This window comes from Nyctereutes procyonoides, unplaced genomic scaffold, assembly GCF_905146905.1.
Source record: "Nyctereutes procyonoides isolate TBG_1078 unplaced genomic scaffold, NYPRO_anot_genome, whole genome shotgun sequence".
NCBI classification, from domain to species: domain Eukaryota; kingdom Metazoa; phylum Chordata; class Mammalia; order Carnivora; family Canidae; genus Nyctereutes; species Nyctereutes procyonoides.
The window spans coordinates 15259748-15283714 of NW_026575020.1; the positions used below are offsets into that span (position 1 = coordinate 15259748).

General features: G+C 38.0%; 1 protein-coding gene, 1 long non-coding RNA gene and 1 pseudogene across 7 annotated transcripts in view; all 3 read left to right on the forward strand.

Annotated features, from left to right (window-relative positions):
• RAD51C (RAD51 paralog C) overlaps positions 1–5360 on the forward strand; it is a 38792-nt gene extending 33432 nt beyond the window's left edge. For 3 of the 6 annotated variants that reach the window (XM_055317399.1, XM_055317415.1, XM_055317439.1), the window contains 2 exons: positions 2824–2884; positions 4260–4475. In XM_055317399.1, coding sequence (XP_055173374.1) covers positions 2824–2884; positions 4260–4361 — 163 coding nt within the window. In that variant the 3' untranslated portion in view covers positions 4362–4475. Of the gene's footprint in view, positions 1–2823; positions 2885–4259; positions 4476–4992 lie in introns of those variants that run through there. The other 3 variants (XM_055317408.1, XR_008663390.1, XM_055317424.1) reach the window with 3 other exon arrangements.
• LOC129504635 (60S ribosomal protein L32-like) lies at positions 5044–5760 on the forward strand (annotated as a pseudogene).
• A 6526-nt stretch (positions 5761–12286) lies between these two features.
• On the forward strand, positions 12287–23770 carry LOC129504642 (uncharacterized). The gene is made up of 2 exons (XR_008663392.1): positions 12287–12438; positions 23398–23770. It is a non-coding gene; the product is annotated as an uncharacterized LOC129504642 (long non-coding RNA).
• Positions 23771–23967: the final 197 nt, after the last annotated feature.

The window sequence follows — 23967 nt, forward strand, 5'->3', positions numbered from 1 at the left end:
TAAAATGTATTAGTTTAATCGTTTAAGTGTACAGTTAGTGGCATGAAGTACATTCACATTATTGTGCAGTCATCACCACCATCCATCTCCAGAACGTTTCATCTTCCCCAACTGAAACTGTTCCCATTTAACATGAGCTGCCTATTCTCCCCTCCCCCAGCCTGTAGCAACAGTATTCTACCTTCTGTCTATGAATTTCACTACTGTGGGCACCTCGTGTAAGTGGAATGATACAATATTTGTCCTATTGTGTCTGGCCTTTTTTTCACTTAGCATAGTTTTCAATATTCATTGTTACATGTGACAAGAATTTCTTTCCTTTTCAAGACTAATTAATATGCCATTATATGTATAAACTACATTATTAAAAAAGATTTTATTAATCTTTTAATAAAGAGAGAGAGAGAGAGAGAGAGGCAGAGACATAGGCAGAGGGAGAAGCAGGCTTCATGCAGGGAGCCTGATATGGGGCTTGATCCTGGGACTCCGGGATCATACCCTGAGCCAAAAGCAGACGCTCAACCACTGAGCCACTCAGGCATTCCAGTTTTAAAGTTATTTTGAAAGATACTTTAAAAGTTTTTGCTTAGGAGGCACCTGAATGGCTTAATTGACGAAGCATCCAACTCTTGGTTAATCTCAGGGTTGTGAGATTGAGCCCCATGTCTGGCTCCGTGCTTAGTGTGGAGTTTCTTAAGATTCTCTCCTTCTCCTTCTACCCTCCCCCGCTTTCTCAAATAAGATAATATTAATAATAAGATAATATTAATAAATAAAATATTAAAGAAAAAGTTTGGGGTGGCTCAGTCACATCTGGGTGGCTCAGTCACATCTGCCTTTGGCTCAGGTCATGATCCTGGAGTCCCAGGATCAAGCCCCACATTGGGCTCCCTGCTCAGTGGGGAGTCTGCCTCTCCCTCTGCCCATCACTCTGCTCCTGCTCTCTCTTTCTTGCTTTCTTTCTCAAATAAATAAATAAATAAAATCTTTAAAAAAAAGTTTTTGCTTAGGCCACCTTGCTAGCTCAGTCTGTAGAGTATGTGCCTCTTGATCTTGGGGTCAGAAGTTCAAGCCCCACGTTGAGCATAGAGATTACTCAATTAAAAATTTGTTTTAATAATTTAATAAAAGTTTTTGCTTTATTATTTATTTTTAAAAGATTCATTCATTTATTCATGAAAGACACAGACTGAGATAGAGAAACAGAGACCTAGGCAGAGGGAGAAGCAGGCTCTTCGCAGGGAGCCCGATGCAGGACTCAATCCTGGATCCCAGGATAACGATCTGAGCCAAAGGCAGGCACCCAATCACTGAGCCACCCAGGCGTCCCACTTATATTTATTAATATTACAATATTTGAGCAAAGTTAAATAAGAGCTCAGAATTTTATTTTTATTTTTTTAAAGATTTTATTTATTTACTCATGAAAGACAGAGAGAGAGACAGAGATACAGGCAGAGGGAGAAGGAGGCTCCGATGTGGGACTCGATCCCGGGTCTCCAGGAGCACACCTTGAGCCAAAGGCAGATGCTCAACTGCTGGGCCATCTAGGCATCCCAGAGCTTAGAATTTTAAATCTAAGTACTTTCAGCTTTCAGTTTTATATTACTTTGTGGACTATATAATAAGAATATACCTAAACAGACTTTGTTCTGTCATGACAGAATCTGACAGTGATTCTTTTGGACATAATAATTTTTAAGAATATATCTTCTTGATTATTTGTATTAGTATGATATGAGTATGTGTTCTTCATTTATATCCCAAGAAATTGTCTTAATACTTGTATCCTAACACACAAAAAGTACACAGTTACTGCAGAAAGTTGGAAAAACAAACAAAAAAGCAACCTTTATCTTGTAATAACAACTTAACTATTTTTTAAATTTTTTTATTTTTATTTTTTTTAATTTTTATTTATTTATTTATTTATGATAGTCACAGAGAGAGAGAGAGAGAGGCAGAGACACAGGCAGAGGGAGAAGCAGGCTCCATGCACCGGGAGCCCGACGTGGGATTCGATCCTGGGTCTCCAGGATCGCGCCCTGGGCCAAAGGCAGGCGCCAAACCGCTGCGTCACCCAGGGAGAGGCAGGCTTCCCACTGGGAGCCTGAAGTGGGACTCAATCCCGGAACTCCAGGATCACGACCTAAGCCAAAAGCAGACGCTCAACCACTGAGCCACCCAGGCATCCCTTGATTGTAGTCTTGTAGTATTTTTTCTATACATGTTTACTCATAAATGTGGGCTCATACGGCGTAACTTTTACTTAAAATATATTAATATATACTTAATATATAAATATAAAATATACTTATAGAAATTTATTTGAATTGGTTATTGGACATTTAGGTTGCTTTATTTTTTATTTTTTGTTTGTTTTTTTGGTTGCTTTAAAATTCCATTTATGTAGGGGTGCCTGGATACCTCAGTCAGTAAACTGTCTTTGGCTCACATTTTCAATTTCTCAAGGTCCTAGGATTGAGCCCTGCATCAGGCTCTCTGTTCACCTGGGAGTCTGCTTCTTCCTTTCCTCTGTATGCGCTTGCTCTCTCTCTCAAAATAAAAATAAAATCTTTTAAAAAGTAAAATAAAATTCCACTTATGTAAACAACTTTATTGTTATTATATGTAATAATTATACACACACATTACAGCTATTGATCAAAGGAGTCTTTTAGATATTTCTTTGCTTTCTGTGTCCTTCGGGAACAAAACAATAGAATTGTAGTGAAAAAAACTATAAATTTAAATTATTAAATCAGTCATCTGAACTAATTAAGATCATGTGTTTGTGTATATTTATTTTTTTTCTCTAAGCAGGTTGGCAACATTGTACAAATCACCAAGCCAGAAGGAATCTACAGTACTGTTTCAAATCACAGTCAGTATTATTTGATTAGAGTGGGATTTTGGTGATGGTGGGCAGTAATTATCTGAAGAGAGCATTTACAAATTGCTTCTGTTAACTTATGTAGGCAGCAAGCATATTTGAGGACAGCTTTTGATGCTTAGAACATTATCCCCAAAATAGTATATATACAGAATATTCTAGTCACAACTGGACTGAAATTTATTCTTAAGAACAGAGGAAATACTTATTTGTATGTAGGCTAGCGTGTTCCATGCCATATGCAATGTCAGGATATTAAAAATTTTTAAAGTGAACGTTGTTAAAGATTTTCCAAGAAAAAAATACTAACATTACTCTTAAGTAATTTTAGTCTGTAGATATTATAGATCTGTCATAGCCACCAAATATATCCTGCCATAAAATGTTAATTTCCCTATAATTTAAACTCATAGAACACACTCTTTTGGCTGAAAAATGCATATTTATCAGTAGTGTTGAGTCATATATAGTCTTGGCATCTTATTTTTTAAGGACAAAAACAGAAATAGAAAGATTCTCAAACTGAATTATCAATTTAGTCTTTGTACTGCTTAGGTGCATTTAAAGTATCCTAATGGGAATGCTTTAGAGTATTTAATTGTGAAAATAAAGTTGTAAAGCACCTAAGTAATTAGTACATGTTACTTCTTTTTACATCTTCAGTAGAGCCACCATAAAGTTTGTCAAGATTTTTGGGGCATGTGCATGGCTCAGTTGGTTCGGCTCAAGTCATGATCCTGGGTTCGAGTCCCACATTGGGCCGGAGATCCCTGCTAGGCGGAGAGCCTGCTTCTCCAGCCATTGCCCCTCCCCCCATGCATTGCATGCATAGGTTCTCCCTCTCTCAAATAAATAAAATCTTAAAAAAACTATTTTCTTTTAGAGTACACTTTTATAATGCACTGTTATTTCTCTGTGTGTATGTGTAAGTAAATATATAAGTAAATAAATATACAGATACAAGATACTCTAGATATAAAATACACTAGTATTACAGTGCTGGCTTGGACACCTATTTCTGAGGTTTAACCTGTTCATTCACAGTAGTTAATAACTTCTGTCTCAAGAATAAAGTAGCTCTTTTATCAGTTACTTAAAAATATTTGGAAAACCAATTGTTATTTATTTATTTTTAAAGATTTTATTCATTTATTCATGAGAGACACAGAGAGAGAGAGAGCCAGAGACATAGGCAGAGGGAGAAGCAGGCTCCCTATGAGGAGCCTGATGCAGGACCCCATCCCAGGACTCCAGTATCATACCCTGAGCTGAAGGCAGACACTCAACTAGTGAGCCCCCCAGGTGTCCTCCAATTGTTATTTTAGATATTCTTAAATCATACTTATATATTTTTTTTATCTTCCAGCCTCAAGGATTTAGAGATGCTGTTGTTGCTACTGCATGTTCTATGCAAACAGAAGGTTCATTGAATTCCCGGAAACGGTCGCGAGAATCAGAGGAAGAATAGGAATCCAAAGACTAGTCTTAAAGTATACATATGTGTTGATTCTGTGAGATGTAATATATACAAGTAGTAGATTCTTTACTTTGAAATAAAAACACACAGTATGGCTTATATGAATCAAGAGCATATGAAGTGAGTGTGAAAAACAATGAGTATAATTTTCTAAATTTTTCTAAAGCAGTTCTCCAATTATATTTTGCCTGGTTTTCATTTTAGTAGCAGTCAGCAGAGATGATACAGGTATTGTGTTTTTGCAAATGTGGAAAGCTGATCTCATGTCACCAATCTGAACTTATCATTAGGACTGTTTTTTCCTCTTTTCTATGTTAATTACATAGAAAATCCTAAAAAGAAAAATTTATTTTCACATTCCTGATGTGTTCTCCTCCTTAAATATAGTTTTGATAATTCTTTTTTTTTTTTTTTAAAGATTTTATTTATTTATTCATGAGAGATAGAGAGAGAGAAAGAGGCAGAGACACAGGCAGAGGGAGAAGCAGCCTCCATGCAGGGAGCCTGACGTGGGACTCGATCCCAGGTCTCCAGGCACGCCCTGGGCTACAGGTGGCGCTAAACCTCTGTGCCACCAGGGCTGCCCAGTTTTGATTTTTTTTTTTATTTTTTTTTATGACAGTCACACAGAGAGAGAGAGGCAGAGACACAGGCAGAGGGAGAAGCAGGCTCCATGGACCGGGAGTCCGACGTGGGATTTGATCCCAGGTCTCCAGGATCGTGCTCTGGGCCAAAGGCAGGTGCCAAACCACTGCGCCACCCAGGGATCCCAGTTTTGATAATTCTTAAAAATGCCCTGTTTTTGAGCTGTCTCTTCCTTCGTATCATGGCTCCCTGCAGACCTCTGGTGAAGGCCAAGACCCTTAAAAAGAGGACCAAGAAGTTCATCCAGCATTGGTCAGGCCAATATATCAAAATTAAGCACAACTGGCAGAAACCCAGAGGCGTTGACAGTAGAGTGTACAGAAGATTCAAGGGCCAGATCTTGATGCCCAGCATTGGTTACAGGAGCAGCAAAAGAATAGAACACATGCTGCCTAGTGCATTCCGGAAGTTCCTAGTCCAAAACGTCAAGGAATGAAGTGCTGCTGATGTGCAACATATCTTACTGTGCAGAGATTGCTCACAACATCTCCAAGAATCACACAGCCACTGTAGAAAGAGCAGACCAGCTGGCTATCACAGTCACCAATCCCAATGCCAGGCTGCACAGCAAAGAAAATGAATAGACGGCTTATGTGCACATATTTATGTTAATAAAACCATAAAACTATAAAAAAAGAAAAAGGCTTGTTTTTATTATTATAAAGAGAAGCCAGCATGTGAGTCAGCATATTGTATTCGTTTTTAATGGTAGGATACAAATTTTAGATGACCAATCTGATTTTTTTTTTTTTTTTTTTTTTTTTTTTTTTTATGATAGGCACACAGTGAGAGAGAGAGAGGCAGAGACACAGGCAGAGGGAGAAGCGGGCTCCATGCACCGGGAGCCCGACGTGGGACTCGATCCCGGGTCTCCAGGATCGCTCCCTGGGCCAAAGGCAGGCGCCAAACCGCTGCGCCACCCAGGGATCCCCCCAATCTGATTTTTTTAAAGATTTTATTTATTTACTCATGAGAGACAGAGGCAGAGGCAGAGGGAGAAGCAGGCTCCATGCAGGGAGTCTGATGCAGGGACCCGATCCCGGGTATTGCCCGGGTATTGTATTGCTGTATTGCCTGGGCTGAAGGCAACGCTATACCGCTGAGCCACCGAGGCTGCCCGACCAATCTGATTTTAGTGACTCCAGTCTAAAAATCTAAGTTATTATTTTTTTTAAAGATTTATTTATTTATTCAGAGAGAGAGAGGCAGAGACACAGGCAGAGGAAGAAGCAGGCTCCATGCAGGAAGCCCGATGTGGGACTCGATCCCAGGTCTCCAGGATCACACCCCAGGCTGCAGGCGGTGCTAAACCGCTGCGCCATCAGGGCTGCCCTAAAAATCTAAGTTATTTGTTTAATTTTTATGTTACTTTAAAGGAAGGACTTTGGAACTGTTACCCTATCTGGAAATTTTCTAGAACATTCATCTTCCAGAATAGTCAAGTTGATAAACTGACATTTATTTCAACATTTTTGAAACATGGTGTGATCCATTCTAGAATTCTAGATGTATTGACATTTTCTTTTGAATAATCTTAACACTGTTTGAATAAATTAAAATTTTGAATTCTTGAGTGCTTTTAAAATCATCTAAAAATGTTTTGGCACCTGATTCTTCTTAGTACTTCTCAATTCATTCACAAAATTTACTTTGGTTTCCAGTATTTAAATAATTGAATGTTATATACTGTGACAACCATATTCTCCAGATATTAGTGACAATTGGTTATTTCCTGTCCCAGATGGAACACTAAATTTATGAAATTTTAAAAATACAATTATTCTTGGGCACCTGGGTGGCTCAGTCAGGTCAGTTAAGCATTTACCTTTGGCTTAGGTTATGATCCCGGGATCCTGGGATGGAGCCCTGCATCCGGTTCTCTGCTCAGCAGGGAGTCTGGTTCTCCCTCTGGTACACCCTCCCCCCACCACCACCAAGCTCATGCTTGCTCTCTCTTACTCTATCTCAAATAAATAAAATCTTTACAAACACCTGGGTGGCTTAGTGGTTGAGCATCTATCTGCCTTCAGCCCAGGGTGTGATCCTGGAGACCTGGGATCAAGTCCCATGTCGGGCTCCCTGCATGGAGCCTGCTTCTCCCTCTGTCTGTGTCTCTGCCCCTCTCTCTCTGTGCCTATGAATAAATAAATAAAATCTTAAAAAAAAAAAAAACTATAGGACCTGGAATATAGATAAAGCTAAGAGTATTTCTTTTTTTTTTTTTTCTTTTTTTTTTTTTTAAGATTTTTAGAGGCAGGCTCCATGCAGGGAGCCTGATGTGGGACTCAATCCCAGGACTCCAGGATCATGCCGAGCTGAAGGAAGATGCTCAACTGCTGAGCCTCCGAGACGTCCCAAGTGTATTTCTTTTTGTTTGCAACTCTTTAGATAAACTTTATGTAAAATAGCCTTTCAAAATTGTTGCTATTGCTAAAAAGATAATTATTTTCCTAGTTATAATATACACTTAAATCTTCATCTGCTTGGCCTGGAATAACAAAATACCATAAACTTAACAGAATTTTCTCACAGTATTAGAGGCTAGAAGTCAGAGATCAGTGTGCCTGCATGGTGTAGTTCTGGTGAAATTTGTAGACAGCTACCTACTTAACTGAGTGCTCACAAGGCCCTTCCTTGAACATGCATGAAGAGATCTTTCTTCATTTTACAAAGCCACCAGTCCTATCAGATTAGGACTTCACCTTTATTACCTCATTTAGCATTATTTACCCTCCAAAAACTTTATCTCCACATATAAACACACTGGAGTTTAGGGCTTCAACATGAATTTTGGAAAGAATTTAGTTTGTAGAAATATGGAAATTTAAAATAACAGCAGGGCAGCCCCGGTGGCTCAGCGGTTTAGCCCCACCTTCAGCCCAGGGTGTGATCCTGGAGACCTGGGATCAAGTCCCACGTCGGGCTCCCTGCATGGAGCCTGCTTCTCCCTCTGCCCATGTCTCTGCTTCTCTCTCTGTCTCTCATGAATAAATAAAATCTTTTAAAAAATAAAAAAAACATAGAAAATAAAATACATAAAAAATTTCAAAATTATATGGTTACCTGTTTAAAGAGCCTACTGTATCCTCTTGTGCTCCATATAATTTTTCTATGATAGTTTTTAATGGTTGTGTATAATCTTAAACTTTTTAGGAGTTTTAGTTATTACTGTATTTTTAGTGTTATAAACAATGCTGCTAATAAGCATACAAGTTCTTTTTTTAAGGAAATTCAAATTATGATTTGTATTGCTGTAAAGAATTACCACAGATTTAGCAGCTTAAAAGAATACAGACTTATTATCTTACATTTCTGGAGTCTGAAATCAGTTTCATAGGGCTAAAAAGAAGGTGTCAGCAAGCCTGTATTCCTTTTGGAGAGTGCAGGGAAAATCCATTTTCTTGCCTTTTCTAGCTTCTAGAGGCTGCCTGCATTCTTTGGCTCATAGCCCATCTTCAGAGACAGCAGTGTAGCATCTTCCAATCTCTCTCTCCAGTTTTTTTCAATTGCCATTTTCCAACTGTCTCCTACCTTCCTTTTATAGGACTCTTGTGATTACACTTAGGGCTCAGATAACCCAGGATAATACTTCTATCTCAAGGCCCTTATTCATATCTGCAAAGTGCCTTTCGCGTGTAAATTAACATTCACAAATTCCAGAATTAGGTTGTAAATGTTTTGGGGGAGTCCTAATTCAGCCCCTTCAATTTATATGGTAACACGATTTAAGAAATAATGATCCTTAGGTGATAAATATACACATTAAAGTTTGGAAAGCACTGGGACAGACTTGTTGCCATTTTTAACCGTATTCATAGATGGTCATTCCCGTTTATGAGAGTGAAAGGGTAAAAGATACAAAAAGAAATGATAGTTCCTTAGTTTTTTGAAAGTTTTATTTTTCAAGGACTATTATTCTTTCTTAATTATAAAATGTATGTAAGTATAAATTTTTCCCCAGTCTCTTCTGTTTTAACTTCCACTTTGATGGAATATCTATCATTACAGGATTTATACATTTGCCACCTACTACAACCAGTAAGTCAGTTAAAGGCCTCACCTCCTGGTTAACCAATGATTGCATCCATTTTTCATTTTGTGGTTGGGCAGTGTGGTAAATCCAAAAGATGTATATTGGCTTTTACTCCTTTTCATGCCACTGCTATCATCCTTTCTGGTAATTCATTTATACACATAGATACACTTGCACACACAAAAAAACATTTATTTCCACCATATTATATCAATTCCATGTTTTGCAATGCCCTGGCCACAATTAGTACAACATAGGCACAGGCCATTAATAGTCTACTTTAAAAACTACTCATTCTTGGGACACCTAGGTAGCTCAGCAGTTGAACATCTGCCTTCCACTCAGGGCGAGGTCCTGGAGTCCCCGGATCGAGTACCAGCATCTGGCTCCCCATGAGGAGCCTGCTTCTCCCTCTGCCTGTGTCTCTGCGTCTCTTGTGAATAAATAAAATCTTTAAAAAAAATTTTTTATTCATTTGACAGCACAAGCAAGGGGAGCAACAAGCAGAGGAAGAGGGAGAAGCAGGCTCTCAACCCAGCAGAGAGCCTGATGTGGGGCTCGATCCCAGGACCCAGGACCCTGGGATCATGACTTGAGCCTAAGGCGGATGCTTATCCGACTGAGCCAACCAGGCACCCCTCATTTTGGGAAGAGTAAACAAAAACTAGCAATTCAGAATTGCTCTGTTTTGGGAAGCCTTTTCCACATTAATGCACTTGGAAAATAAAGTTTGAGAGCAGCCCGCGTGGCTCAGTGGTCTAGCACCGCCTTCAGCCCAGGGCGTGATGGTGAAGATCTGGGATCAAGTCCCATTTCAGGCTCCATGCATGGAGCCTGCTTCTCCCTCTGCCTGTGTCTCTGCCTCTCTTTCTCTCTGTGTCTCTCATGAATAAATAAATAAAATCTTAAAAAGAAAGTTTGATTTCAAAAAAGTTATTAAAGGTAAAAAATATAATAAGGTATAGAATTAAAAGCTCCGACAATCTAACTCAGGAATTTGTTTTTTTGTTTTATTTTTCAGGATAGAAGCTTAATACTTCAAAGCAATGATTATAGATTTTTATTGCTGGAGGAAACCTTAGAGATAATTCCACCAGTATCTTTAATGCATAAATCTATAATTTTTCAAACACATGGGTAGTCTTTATTAACTAATTCTCTCTAGTTGGTTTTACAAACAACTTACCCTTTTTAAAAGTATTTTTCGGGGATCCCTGGGTGGCGCAGCGGTTTGGTGCCTGCCTTTGGCCCAGGGCGCGATCCTGGAGACCCGGGATCGAGTCCCACATCGGGCTCCCGGTGCATGGAGCCTGCTTCTCCCTCTGCCTGTGTCTCTGCCTCTCTCTCCCTCTCTGTGTGACTATCATAAATAAATAAAAAATTTTTTAAAAAAAGTATTTTTCCTCCCAGAGCATTATAACTTTAGCTTGAATTTGGGGGGGGATATGTAACAAAATATTCATATAATGTCTTACGATTTTCAAACACTTTTACATTATTTAATTTGATCCTTCTGTAAGGTAGATGGGATAGGCTGGTCTGTCTATATTCATTCCTTCTATCCATCTATCCGTCTAAAGCCTAACATACAAACATTAAACAACTACTTGTTGAATGAATGTTTCAAATAAGATTTAGAATAAATTCTGTTTCTCCAAAGGTCAGATAAGAATACAACTTGTCATGCATAGGTTAATGTATCTGAGGATTTTTTACTATTGAAAAATATAACTTAATAGTGGTATTGAAATTTTTGTTTGACTTTTTTATTGCTATTTTTTTTTTTAAATAAGCCCTATGCCCAATGTGAGGCTTGAACTCATGTCCCTGAGATTGAGACACGTGCTCTGCTGACTGAGCCAGCCAGGTGCCCCAAAATATTTTTTTAACTTTTTAAAATTGTGACAAAATAGATATAAAATTTGCTATTTTAACCTTTTTTAAGTGTGCGATTTAGTGGCATTGACTACATGCACAGTGTTGTATAGTTATCACCAGTTTCTAAAACTTTCATCACCCAAACAAACTCTGTACACTTGAAGCAAAATTTTCCATTCTGTGCATTGCTCCCCCCACAAGCTCCTGGTAATCTCTGATCTACTCTCTATGAGATTGCCTATTGTATGTATTTTATATAAGTGGAATCATGCAATATTTTTCCTTTTGTGCCTGGTTTATTTTACTTAGCATGCTTTCAAGGTTCATCCATGGTGTAGCATGTATAAGAACTTCATTTTTTATGGCTGAACAGTATTCCATTACAAGTATATTCCACATTTAAAAATTCACTTAAAATGTTTAACTTCTTGAACATTTGGCGTTTTGGTGTTTTTTTTTAAATTATTATTATTATTTGAAAAAGAGAGAGAAAGAGGGCACGCCAGGGGAGGGGCAGAGGAAGAGAAGCATACTCCACTGAGTTCAATTCCATGACCTGAGCCGAAATTAAGAGTTGGATGCTCAACTGACTGAGCCACCCAGGTGCCCCTCATTTTGGGTTGTTTCCAATATTATTTTGCTTATAAATTCATATGAGCAACACGTTTGGTTTCCTGAAACTTTTATTGACTTTTATTGCTTATCAAGTTTGGGACAGTTGATTTGACTTTGAAATATTTTCAAACTATTCCTACTAGCTTAAATTTTAACCCTAATAAATTTACTTTCATTTCTTATATCCACCATTTTTATTTTCTAAACTGTTTTTTTGTTGTTGTTAATAATGTTCCTAGTAAAATGTTTACATCTAGTTATCACCTTATAATGTGGTAGAAAAAACATACGACTAGAGCCAGAAGACCTGCATTCTAATTTCAGCTGAGACATTAATAAGCCATGTCAATTTTGGCACCTTTATTTTCCCATGACCTTTTCTTATTTATAAAACAATGTAGGACTAAAATGATTGCTAAATTCACTGTTGGATATTTTGTGGTTTCTCTTACTGTAAAGGCATTATTAAATATTCAGTTTAAATGAGCAATACTAAAAAATATGGAAAAGTGACATTTACACATTTTTTAATTTTCAAAATCAATAATACTAGTGGTTTTATTCCAATACATTACATTTCAGTTTTGAGACATAATGTTGAAATGTTCTATTGCTTTTAAAAAAACCATTGAGTTACAGAAGAGAGGCTGGCTGTTCATAATATGTATTTTTAGTTAACGTCAGTGCCTAAATTTACTGTTACTGTTAAAAATTTACAGAACATTTTGCTCCCTCAGAACTGATTTTGGCATAAAACATGTTGACAAGATTTCGTGTATATTCAACCACAGTTAATCCTTTGTCTGTTTTCAGATTTAGTTCATCATTGACATTGGCCTTTCTGTGCTTCAACTATCCATTTGAATCTCACTACCCATTTGGCTTTCCTCATGTGCAGTAAGTGTGAATTTTTAAACACACCATTACTCTGAGAATAATTTTATGTGTAGCCTGTTTTATGAGAACATAAAAGTTGGGTTCTCAGAACGGCTTGAGAATTCATGAAAACATGTTTTACCTATTTCAAAATTTAAAAATTAATACAGATAAAAGACAAAAGCAGGGCAGCCGGGGTGGCTCAGCGGTTTAGCGCCACCTTCAGCCCAGGGAGTGATCCTAGAGACCTGGGATGGAGTCCCATGTCCGGCTCCCTGCATGGAGCCTGCTTTTTCCTCTGCCTGTGTCTGCCTCTCTCTGTCTCTGTCCCTCATGAGTAAATAAATAAAATCTTAAAAAAAGACAAAAGCAAAGAAGCATATAGAATTCATGTTAAGAGGTCATGTAGGGATGCTTGGGTGGCTCAGCGGTTGAACATCTGCCTTTGGCTCAGGGCATGATCCTGGGGTCTGGGATCGAGTTCCGCCTCAGGCTCCTGGCAGGGAGCCTGCTTCTCCCTCTGCCTATGTCTCTGCCTCTCTCTCTGTGTCTCTCATGAATAAATAATCTTCTTAAAATTTTTTTTTAAAATTTTCTGATTACATTTTTAAAAAAGATTTTATTCATTTATTTGAGAGAGAGAGCAAACGAGAGAGAAAACACAAGTGAGGGGGGAGGGGCAGAAGGCGAGGAAGGAGCTGACTCTATGCTTAGCAGGGAGCCCAATGTGGGGCTCCTGGGGCTCCATCCCAGAACCCTGGGATCATGACCTGAGCTGAAGGCAGATGCTTAACCGACTGAGTCACCCAGGCACCCCTGTTTTTCTTTTTTTTTTTGGCACCCCTGTTTTTCAATTAATTTTTTATTTTTTAAATTTTATTTATTTTTTAAAGATTTTATTTATTCATGAGAGACAGAGAGAGAGAGAGAGAGAGAGAGAGAGAGAAAGGCAGAGACATAGAGAGAGGGAGAAGCAGGCTCCATGGAGGGAGCCTGACGTGTAACTCGATCCTGGATCTCCAGGATCAGGCCCTGGGCTGAAAGTGTCACTAAACTGCTGAGCCACTCCGGCTGCCCCAATTAATTTTTTTAAAGTAATATTTGCACTAGCTTTTTTTTTTTTTTTTTTTTTAAGATTTTGTTTATTTGGGCAGCCAATTGGCTTTCAAATATTTAATGAAATTGGAAGTCCAACATTTACAGATTTGGCTATTCTTTTTTCTTTTCTTTTTCTTTCTTTTCTTTCTTTCTTTCTTTCTTTCTTTCTTTCTTTCTTTCTTTCTTTCTTTCCTTCCTTCCTTCCTTCCTTCCTTCCTTCCTTCCTTCCTTCCTTTCTTTCTTTCTTTCTTTCTTTCTTTCTTTCTTTCTTTCTTTCTTTCTATTTATTCATTCATGAGAGACATAAAGAAAGAGAGGCAGAGACACAGGCAGAGGGAGAAGCAGGCTTTCTGCAAGGAGCCTGATACGGGATTCAATCCCAGATCCCGGGATCATGCCCTGAGCTGAAGGCAGATGCCCAACTGCTGAGCCACCCAGGTTCCCTTGGCTATGCTTCCAAGGCTGCCTTGAGTTGCTCAATTTAGATAAAGTACACTGATACTATGGAGGAAGAAGCACTTTATGAACTTCCTAAAAACTGGACCTCTCATCATTCCTTTCCTTTTCTAACTTGGCTTTTATATTCGCTTGTTCACTATTCTACCAAAATTGTATTCTCCAAAGTTCAATAAAAAATTTTAAGGTTTTTAGTTATTTGAGAGGGAGAGATAGAAAGCAAGCACAAACAGGGGGAGAGGCAGGACCCTGGGATCATGATCTGAGCTGAAGGCAGATGCTTAACTGACCCTGCCATGCAGGCGCCCCATAAAGTTCAATAAAATTGATGGAGTTGCAGGCCTCTTCCCCTTACAATTCTCATCCTTGAAGCAACATTTGGCACTTTGAAACTCTGTCCCCTTGGGAACTTTGATATAAGACCATCTTGCTCCTTTGCCTGAATTGGAGACCCCTTTAATGTACATGCATAGGGTGTTTTTTGATAATCAACATACATGTCCCCTTCTTAATATATGTGCTGCTGAAGCAAGCACATGTCTCCTTTTTTCTTTTTAAAAAATGTTTATTTATTTATTCATGAGAGACACAGAGAGAAAGAGAGGCAGAGACACAGGCAGAGGGAGAAGCAGGCTCCATGCAGGGAGCCCAACATGGGAGTCGATCCCGAGTCTCCAGGATCATGCCCTGGGCTGAAGGCTGCGCTAAACTGCTGAGCCACCTGGGCTGCCCCACATGTCCTCTTCTTAATAGCTCCCTGTTTTCCTTTTGTACAGTTGTGTTTCCCATTCTTTAATTTATAAAGTCTTAGTGGGACTGTAATTTCTGGTGTCTTGCCCCCTCATTAGTGAGGGGTAGGCCAGGAGCTCAGGTGGAGTCAATGATGCTCCTGCCCCTACACTTGAAACTTGAGTAGAAGACCCAGGACTGGAGAAAAGTGATTGAAATATATTTATTTCAGCAGCAATGACTGGATAAGATAGTTGAAGTGACTCTATTTCTCCTACTTTATTCTTTCCCATAAATTGTTTCTTTGTTAAATCAGCACCAATTGGCTTCTGTTTATAATGAAAGAATACCTTAAGATGTCCACTTTCTCTCCAGCCTTGGAAGAATTACCTTAGTTTCTTATTTCAGTTGTCATGTTAATCCTTTTTTGTGTCCCAAATCAAGTCTTAATCACCCATGCTCCAAACCCTTGCAGTCCATTTTCTGTGAACAATGTCATAATTCTATCAAATATTTAACGAATATAAAACCAAACCTGGGTGCCTGGCTGACTCAGTCAGTGGAGCATGCGACTCTTGATCTCAGGGTTGTAAGTTTGAGCCTCACACTGGGTGTAGAGGTTACTGAAAAAAAAAAAATCTTAGAAAAAAACAACAATGCTATTTCAATCCCCAAACTGGTTTTCTTTTTTCTACTTCATTTCTCTTTTTAAAACATTTCATCTCATTTTAGGGGTCCTGGGTAGCTCAGTTAAGCTTCTGACTTTGGCTTAGGTCATAATCTTGGGGTCCTGGGATCAAGACCCACAGTGGCTCTGTGCTCAGTGGGGTGTCTTGACTGTTCCTCTCCCTTCACCCCTCTCCCCATTTGTGCTTGCTCTCTCTCTAGCAAATAAACAAAATCTTTAAATTTTTAAAATTTCATTTTAATTCTAGTATAGTTAATATACAGTGTTATATACAGTGTTGTATTAGTTTCATATATATAATATGGTGATTCAACAATTGCATATATCATCCAGTGCTCATCAGACAAGTGCACTCCTTAATCCCCATCACCTATTTCACCCATCCATCACTCACCTCCCCTCTGGAAACCACCAGCTTGTTCTGTATTTCACTTCTCTTAATATTAGAATCTTTCTCAAAGACGTACTCTCATAATTACTACATGTCTTATCTGCTGCCAAATTATTAATTCTATAATTAATTCTATACACTCAAGTGTCAGCAAGTCCCACTAAGACTCTAAGAACTTGCAATTTAGAGAAATAACTTTGCCCTCAGAATTAAACTATGAAATCTTAAAGACCCTTACTAATAGTAGCTAACATTTATCGTCTGATTGCCACATGTCAGGGACTATGCTAAGTACTTTACATGTATTATTGTAAAATAGCCCATTCAGTAACTTTGTTAAGGGTAGGTATTTTTATCCTCAGATAAGTTGCATCTATTAGGATTCTTCAATTGTAAATAATGGAAACTTACTGGAAATTTAAGGCAAAAAGAACTTATTGGAAAGACATAAAAAAAAACTTACAGAAATGATAGGAAGGCAGAAGAAACCAGCTCAGAAATGCATGACCTAGTTAATTTCAGAGCACTAGACAACAAGGACCATGAGATTGGTCTCATGGTAGGAACCCACTGATGAATGAACTATCACCCTTCTTCTTATCTCTCTTTTTAAAAAAGATTTATTTATTTATGAGAGACACAGAAGAGAGAGAGAGAGAGGCAGACACATAGGCAGAGGGAGAAGCAGGTTTCTCACAGGGAGCTCGATGCGAGACTCGATTCCAGATCCCGGGATCACAACCTGAGCTGAAGGCAGGCGCCCAACCGCTGAGCCACCCAGGCATCCCCTATCTTTACTTCTTGCTCAACATTCAAAGTCTGGGGAGAGAGTATTCTGTTGACCTAACTTAGATCAGTGTCTGACCCCAGAATGTGATAGAATCTGGGAGAAATCACTAGAATTATCTTTGGCTTATGTAAGAGGAGGACAGGAATACTATCCAAATTACATAAAATGGAGGAGAGATAACTCCCTCAAAGAGAGTGAGATATTGCTAGGAAAGTGGTATAGTTGCTGGGTAACCAAAAAAAAGGAATGTACATTGTAAATTATAACTTGCTCAAGGTCATACCATTGGGAAACAGCCTATCAGAAATTCAAAAGAAGTCTAACTTGAGAGCCCATGCTCTTAATTATATTAATGAAGTGGTACTCGAGGTGGGATGATTTTTGTCTCCCAGGGGACATTTGGCAGTGTGGAGATACTCTGGTCATCACAACTGTAGGGATAGGTGCCATTGGCATTTGGTGGGTAAAGGTCAGGTATGCTGCTAAACATCATAAAATATACATTATAGTCTTCCAACAAAGAATTATTTGGCCCAAAACATCAATAATGCTGAGGTTGGAAACTCTAAGTTGAGAAAATATGGCATGGGGGAATATTCTTAAAAATGTGTCAATCAAAAGAAGGCTTGGTAAACCATAAAAGATGGTAGAAAAGGGAGGGTCGAAATGGAGCAAGCTTTTACATAACTACTCAAGCCCTGTTCAAAGGGTTGAGGGTCCTTCTGAGATTGGTCTTGATACCTGATCCTTATTTTAAAAATGATTGCATCAGGCTATCTCAGTTTGATGCTATTAAATATTTGAGTCATAGTGAACTCTTACTTGATTCCATGTACATCAATTATCAATCTGTTGATAAATTGGTTCCCAGTTAGTTTCAGCCATATCAATGCAAATGTCCGGTCTCAATGGAAGTTAATGGTTCTCATTGTAAATTTGTATGTTATTGTGATTTTTATATATCAGCTTCTTTTTTTTAAAAAACATTTTATTTTCATGAGAGACAGAGAGAGAGAGAGAGAGAGAGAGAGGCAGAGATATAGGCAGAGGGAGAAGCAGGCTCCATGCAGGGAGCCCGACACAGGACTTGATCCCAGGTCTCCAGGATCACGCCCTGGGCCAAAGGTGGTGCTAAACTGCTGAGCCTCCCAGGCTGCCCAGTTTCTTTTGAGATTTGTTAGTTAACATCCTTCTGTGTAATTAAGGTTGGAACACTCACACTTCTGAACCTCCAAGTTCAAGTGGCTATACTTTGTCATAAATTCATGCAGGTAATTGTCACTATGGTGGTTTTAGAATATTCTTTGATACTCTTCTCATCAGGAGGTGGGATATATTTTGTCCCTTTGTCTTGAATCTGAAAGGGCCTATTACTGCTTTGACCAATAGTGTACCACTAAAGTGATGTTATTAACTTATGACACCAGGTTATAAAAGTCTATGCACTTTCTGTCATGTTTACTGAATACTCACTCTTGGAACACTGAGCCACCATGTAAGAAATTTGACTACTCTAAGGCTATCATTTTGGAGAAGTTATGTGCAGGCATTAAAATTGATAGGCCCAGCTGAAGACCCAGTTTATAGCCAGCTTCAACTCTTGGTTTGGCAACACAGTCAAATGAGTATCTAGAAAACAATGTACATATTAGCCATTTTTCACTCAGTTTTTTCAAAATAATGAAAAAAGTAAAATCTAAGCGAGTTCTCTTGGACATCTAGCTCATTTGAATCTTCAGATGACTTTATTCCCTATTAACTTCTATCTGATTGGAACCTCATGAGACCTACAGATGAGAACCACCTGGCTGACCCAGTCAACTTACAAATACTGTGAAATACTATAAAATGGTTTTGGTTTTAGCCACTAAGTTTTGAGGTAGTTATGCAGCAATAGACATCCAGAACAGCTTCTTGAGAGCCTCCCTGGGTAGGTTGTGTCTTCAGGTGAAACTGTAGAATTTCAGATTTTCCTGTACAGTGTCTTTTAGCTTCTCTTTATTTTCATTTTCATTCCCAATGAATCATTCTCTTCTGTGTTCTCATTCTCTCCCACTGCCCAACTGATCTTTCAGCCTTTAGTGTTTCTTCTTCAATCTACCCTGCATTCATCTGAAAGAATGTTTATATATCAAATTTTCTTAGAACAATTTTTATCATGTTTCTTTCAAATTCAATATTTTTGTCAAACCTGGGAGCAATTACTGTAATTCCATCTCCCAGTACACCTTAGTTGACCTTTTGCCTATCCCATAGGTTTTATACCAATAATTTCATGTATTGGCATATATTTCCAGAGATACAAAATTCCAAAATTTTATATGATAATTTAAAAAGATATTTGAAAAATAATTTTATACATGAAGGACCCAAATTTATTTTGCTAAATATTTTGATTAGCTGCCTTTGTTCAAATAACTGCAATGTATTGTACTGTTATTTAGGTATATGGAGGTTTATCAAATCTTAATTGTCCTCAACTTGCAGGATTAGCTAGAAACCACGTGTGCTACATTGGTGCCAGATATGTCATTTATAGATCACTCTTTCATAAGGCAACAAACGGCTTCATATGCCCAAAATCATTTCCTTTTTGGAGAAGATACATTGTGTCAGCATGGTTGCCATGTGTGGTAATGTGTAATTGATAACGTCTGTGCCACATGGCTTACATCTACCCTTGTCCAACACAGCTATTCTACCTCCTATGATTACCATATGTTACAGCACTCTAGGTTAATGGAATCATTTCCATCTTCCCTTCTAGTCACAAATGTTATTGTGGCTCAATTCCATTAGATTCACACTCAACAAAGAATAAGGTGTTAAGAACTCTCAGAGCATAGAAGACACCTTTATGAAGTTTTCATATTTAGTTGCCTATTTCATTTTTATTTTAAAAAGCAGTTGGATTTTTTGATGAATGCTCCAGAGTGGTAATGGGCATCTGCTGATTAAACTAGAACATGACCAATATCACTCTCAATTCTTGCATGTAATTACTGTAAATAAATATATACAGGGAAATGATTATATAGATTTTTACCACCATAAAGCACTTTTTAGTTTCTATAAAGTGGAAACCAGTAGCAAAATATTGAAGTGCATTTTTTAATAGAGTCAATTCATTTTAGAAGAACCATTAATTACAGAAGGCATATACCACATATTAGCCGTTTATAGTGCCTTCATCAGAAATTACCACGGACCCCTGCCCGCTTCCTCTTTCATAAGCATGTTGTAATAAGTTCACAATTTTGGTTCCTCAAAGAACTATGCTAGATAAAAACAAAGATTGTTATCAGTAGTGGTTAAAACAGTAAGAAAAAAGAGGCTGTTTGGGGGACTTCTTTGCTTGTTAAAACCAATGAAATAGTGCATGTAGGCCTGTTATTACCTGACATGAATTTTAATTTTGACAGCTTTGGACTGTTGCTGCAATATGACCAATTAGCTAGCAATAGAAAAGGAATAAAAATTAATATAGCAGTCATATTTTTGGCAGCAAATGGAGATTATTTTAAAGTTATTGATTTAGAATGGAAAATATGTAGCTAGGGTATATTGAGGAGAAAGGGGGAAGAAATTCTTATTTGAAAACACTTCTATGTGCTCAGTTTTTTCAGTTGTCAAGTATTCTATTGCTCCCTACTGGTCAGTTTGACAACACAACTGATTTAATATCTTTTTTTTTTTTTAAGATTTTTATTTATGTATTCATGAGAGACACACACACAGAGAGAGAGAGAGAGAGAGAGAGAGAGAGGCAGGCAGAGACACAGGCAGAGGGAGAAGCAGGCTTCACGTTCACGTGGGGATCCTGATGTGGGACTTGATTCTAGGACCCCGGGATCATGCCCTGAGCCAAAGGCAGATGCCCAGTCACTGAGCCACCCAGGTGTCCCCTGATTTAATATCTTAACAAGTACTTACACATTAGTCATCCTTCCATTCAATTTTTAAAATATGAGTGAAAAATTACACATCCTTATATTTACATTTTAACATTCATCATTAGGCCTGGCCTTAAACATTTTCCTAGGCACTAGACCTAAGATTATATATTTTATTATTACTACACTTTTTCAAAAATATAAAAACATTTGTTTTGTCATTTGAGATATGGCATCAATTTCAAGTTGATAGCTTTTTATAATTGGCAATAATAAAATTGAGGGTTTTTTGGAAATAGTATTTCTTTTTTTTTATAAAGAGATAAAACAGGCATATTTTAGAATAGTGTACAAAAGAGTGAAGATAAACTAAGAAATAGATTTTTCTTAGTTACAAGTACCAGTTATTTACCACGTGTCGAATATTTTACCTTTTTAAAATTAATAGACCTTATTTTTTGGAGCAGTTTTAGATTTACCAAAAGAGGAGAAAGGATGGAGAGTTCTCACATATAGGTCTTCTCTCCCATTCCCAGTTTCCCCAATTATTTAACATCTTACAGTAGTTAGGTACATTTGTTATAATTGAGCCAATAATTGAATCAATTCATTATTAACTAAAGTATACAGTTCACATTTGGGTTCACTGTGTTATATATCCTGTGGGCCTTCGTAAATGTCTAATGATATGTGTCCACCATTATAGTATCATACAGAATAGTTTTTGCTGCCCTGAAAATCCTCTGTGTGCTATCTATTCATCCTTTCCCACTTCCCTTGAACCACTGGCAACCTATCATAACTTTTAATTCTAGGAAATCATTTACTGCTAACTTCAAGTAAGCTCAATGTTCCAGAAGCAACTTTGAAGATCTAAACTTGCTTTAATGTCTGCTTAATCCCTTTGTACTTATTTTATATATATAATCCATTTTATGGCTCTTTAAAGTTGTATTTGTTATTGCATCAATTGAGATCCAGTTAAGAAATCAAGGAATAGAATACAGGAAATTTGTTATACAAGTGATAGAAGAGCTGAAAAGTCAAAAGGGAAGGTAAGACAGTCTTGTTTGGGCAGCTATAACAAAAATATCATAAGCTGGGTGGCTTATAATCAACAAACATGTATTTCTCATGGTTCTGGAGGCTGGAAGGTCTAAGATCAGGGTTCTGGCAGATTTAGCATCTGATTACAGAAAGCCATCTTTTTACTGTGTCTTCATGTGGTAGAAAGGGAGAAGGGTCTTTCTTGAGCCTCTTTTTTAAGAACACTAATCCTATGACCAAACCTTCATGACCTAATTACCTCCCAAAGGCTCCACCTACTAATACTGTCACGTTGGGTGTTAGGATTTCAACATAAGAATTTTGGGAGAACACAAATATTGAGTCCATAGCAGGCAAGATTAGGAAGCTAGAAGCCACTATCATCTGTAGGCTGATGGACAAATGGAAGAAGATGTTTCTGGAATTCAGAGACTGGTATCGTAGGCAAAAGCTGGAATTTCAATAGACATGTTCAGGAGGAGCAAAGTTACCAAGGAGATGCAGCAGGCATTAGAACTGAGATAGGGGACAGGGAATAAATATCCTGGTTTTCACCTTTCCTCCCACCTTCCACTTTCCTGCCAATGCAAATTTCAGCTGGAAGTCAACTGTCAAGGAACCTTGTGACTATAGCCTGAAAGGTTCAGCCTCCCTACAATACAGAGCAAAGGGGGAGAAGGAATGGATATAAGAGCAAAAAGGACAAGGACTAACACATTAATCAATTCTGTTTAACTTTTAAAATCAACTTTTTAAAAAAGATTTTATTTATTCATGAGAGACACAGAGTGAGAGAGAGAGAGAGAGAGAGAGAGAGAGAGAGAGAGAGGCTGAAACAGAGGCAGAGGGCAGAGCAGGCTGCACATGCAGGGAACCTGACATGGGACTCAACCCCAGGTCTCCAGGATCACGCCCTGGATTGAAGGTGGCACCAAACCTCTGAGCCACCGGGGCTGCCCTAAAATCAACTTTATTGAGGTATAATTTACTTACAATACTGTTACATAAAAATGTACATTTTAATATATATTTATTTAATTTTATTAAAAAATTTTTTTATTAAGTAGGTCCCAGGCTAGGCTTGAACACATGACCCTGAGATTAAGACTTGAACTGAGATCAAGAGTCAGACACTTGGGGTGGCTAAATCAGTTAAGCCTCTGACTCTTGATTTCGGCTCAGGTCATGATCTTAGGGCCCTGGGATCAAGCCCTGCATCAGGCTCCAGTGCTCAGTGGGGAGTTTGCTTAAAGATTCTCTCTCCCTCTGCAACCCCCTCAATTCATGTGCGCGCTCTCTCTCTCTCTTAAATAAATAAATAAATAAATAAATAAATAAATAAATAAATAAATAAATAAATATTTCTTTAAAAAAAAGAGATGCTGAGCCACCCAGAGGCCCCACTTTAATTATTTTGACAAATGAATATATATATGTGACCACTCAGTTAATATATAGTTTATTTTATTTTTATTTATTTATTTTTTAAAGATATAGAATATTTTAATCTCCCACCCCCTCCAATTCCTTCTTACTCCTTTCTCATCAATCTCCCACCCCACCTCAGTTGCAGGCAACCACCATAGATTAGTTTTGCCCATTCTGTCACCATAGATTACTATGGTGCCTGTTCTAGAATTTCATGTAGGTTTTTTTTTTTTTTGGCTTTTTTTGTTTTTTCTTTTTTTAAAAAATATTTATTTATATATGAGAGAGACACAGAGAGAGAGAGGCAGAGACACAGGCAGAGGGAGAAGCAGGCTCCATGCAGGGAGCCTGATGTGGGACTTGATCCCAGGACTCCAGGATCACGCCTTGGCCTGAAGGCAGGCGCTAAACCGCTGAGCCACCCAAGGATCCCTGTCTGTTTTTTTTTTTTTTTTCACAGAGAGAGAGAGCACAAGCAGGGAGAACAGCAGAGGGATAGGGAGAAGCAGGTTCCAGGCACTGCAGGGACTCGATCCCAGCACATCAGAATCACGACCTGAGCTGAAGGCAGATGCTTAACCGACTGAGCCACCCAGGTGCTCCTACAATTTCATGTAAATGGAATCAGTATGTATTCTTTTGTGCCTGGATTTTTTTTTCACTCAGCATGTTTTTGGGATTCATCTACATTGTGTTTCTCAGTAATTTCGTTTTACCACTGAGTAGTAGACTATTGTATGAATACACCACAATTTGTTTATTCACTCACCTATTAATGGATATCTGGGTTATTTCCAAGTTTGAGCTATTTGAATAAAACTATTGTGAACATTTTTTATGAGTTTCTTTTTTTTGTGTGTGTGTGGTGTGTATGTGTATTTGGTGAACATGTTTTCATTTCTTGTGGGTAAATATCTGGGAGAGGAATCGCTGGGTTATCTGATAAGAAACTGCCAAACTCAACAATTCTTTTTAATTTTATAGATATCATCATTACTCTGAATGTCCGTGAAAGGACATTGTGCATTTC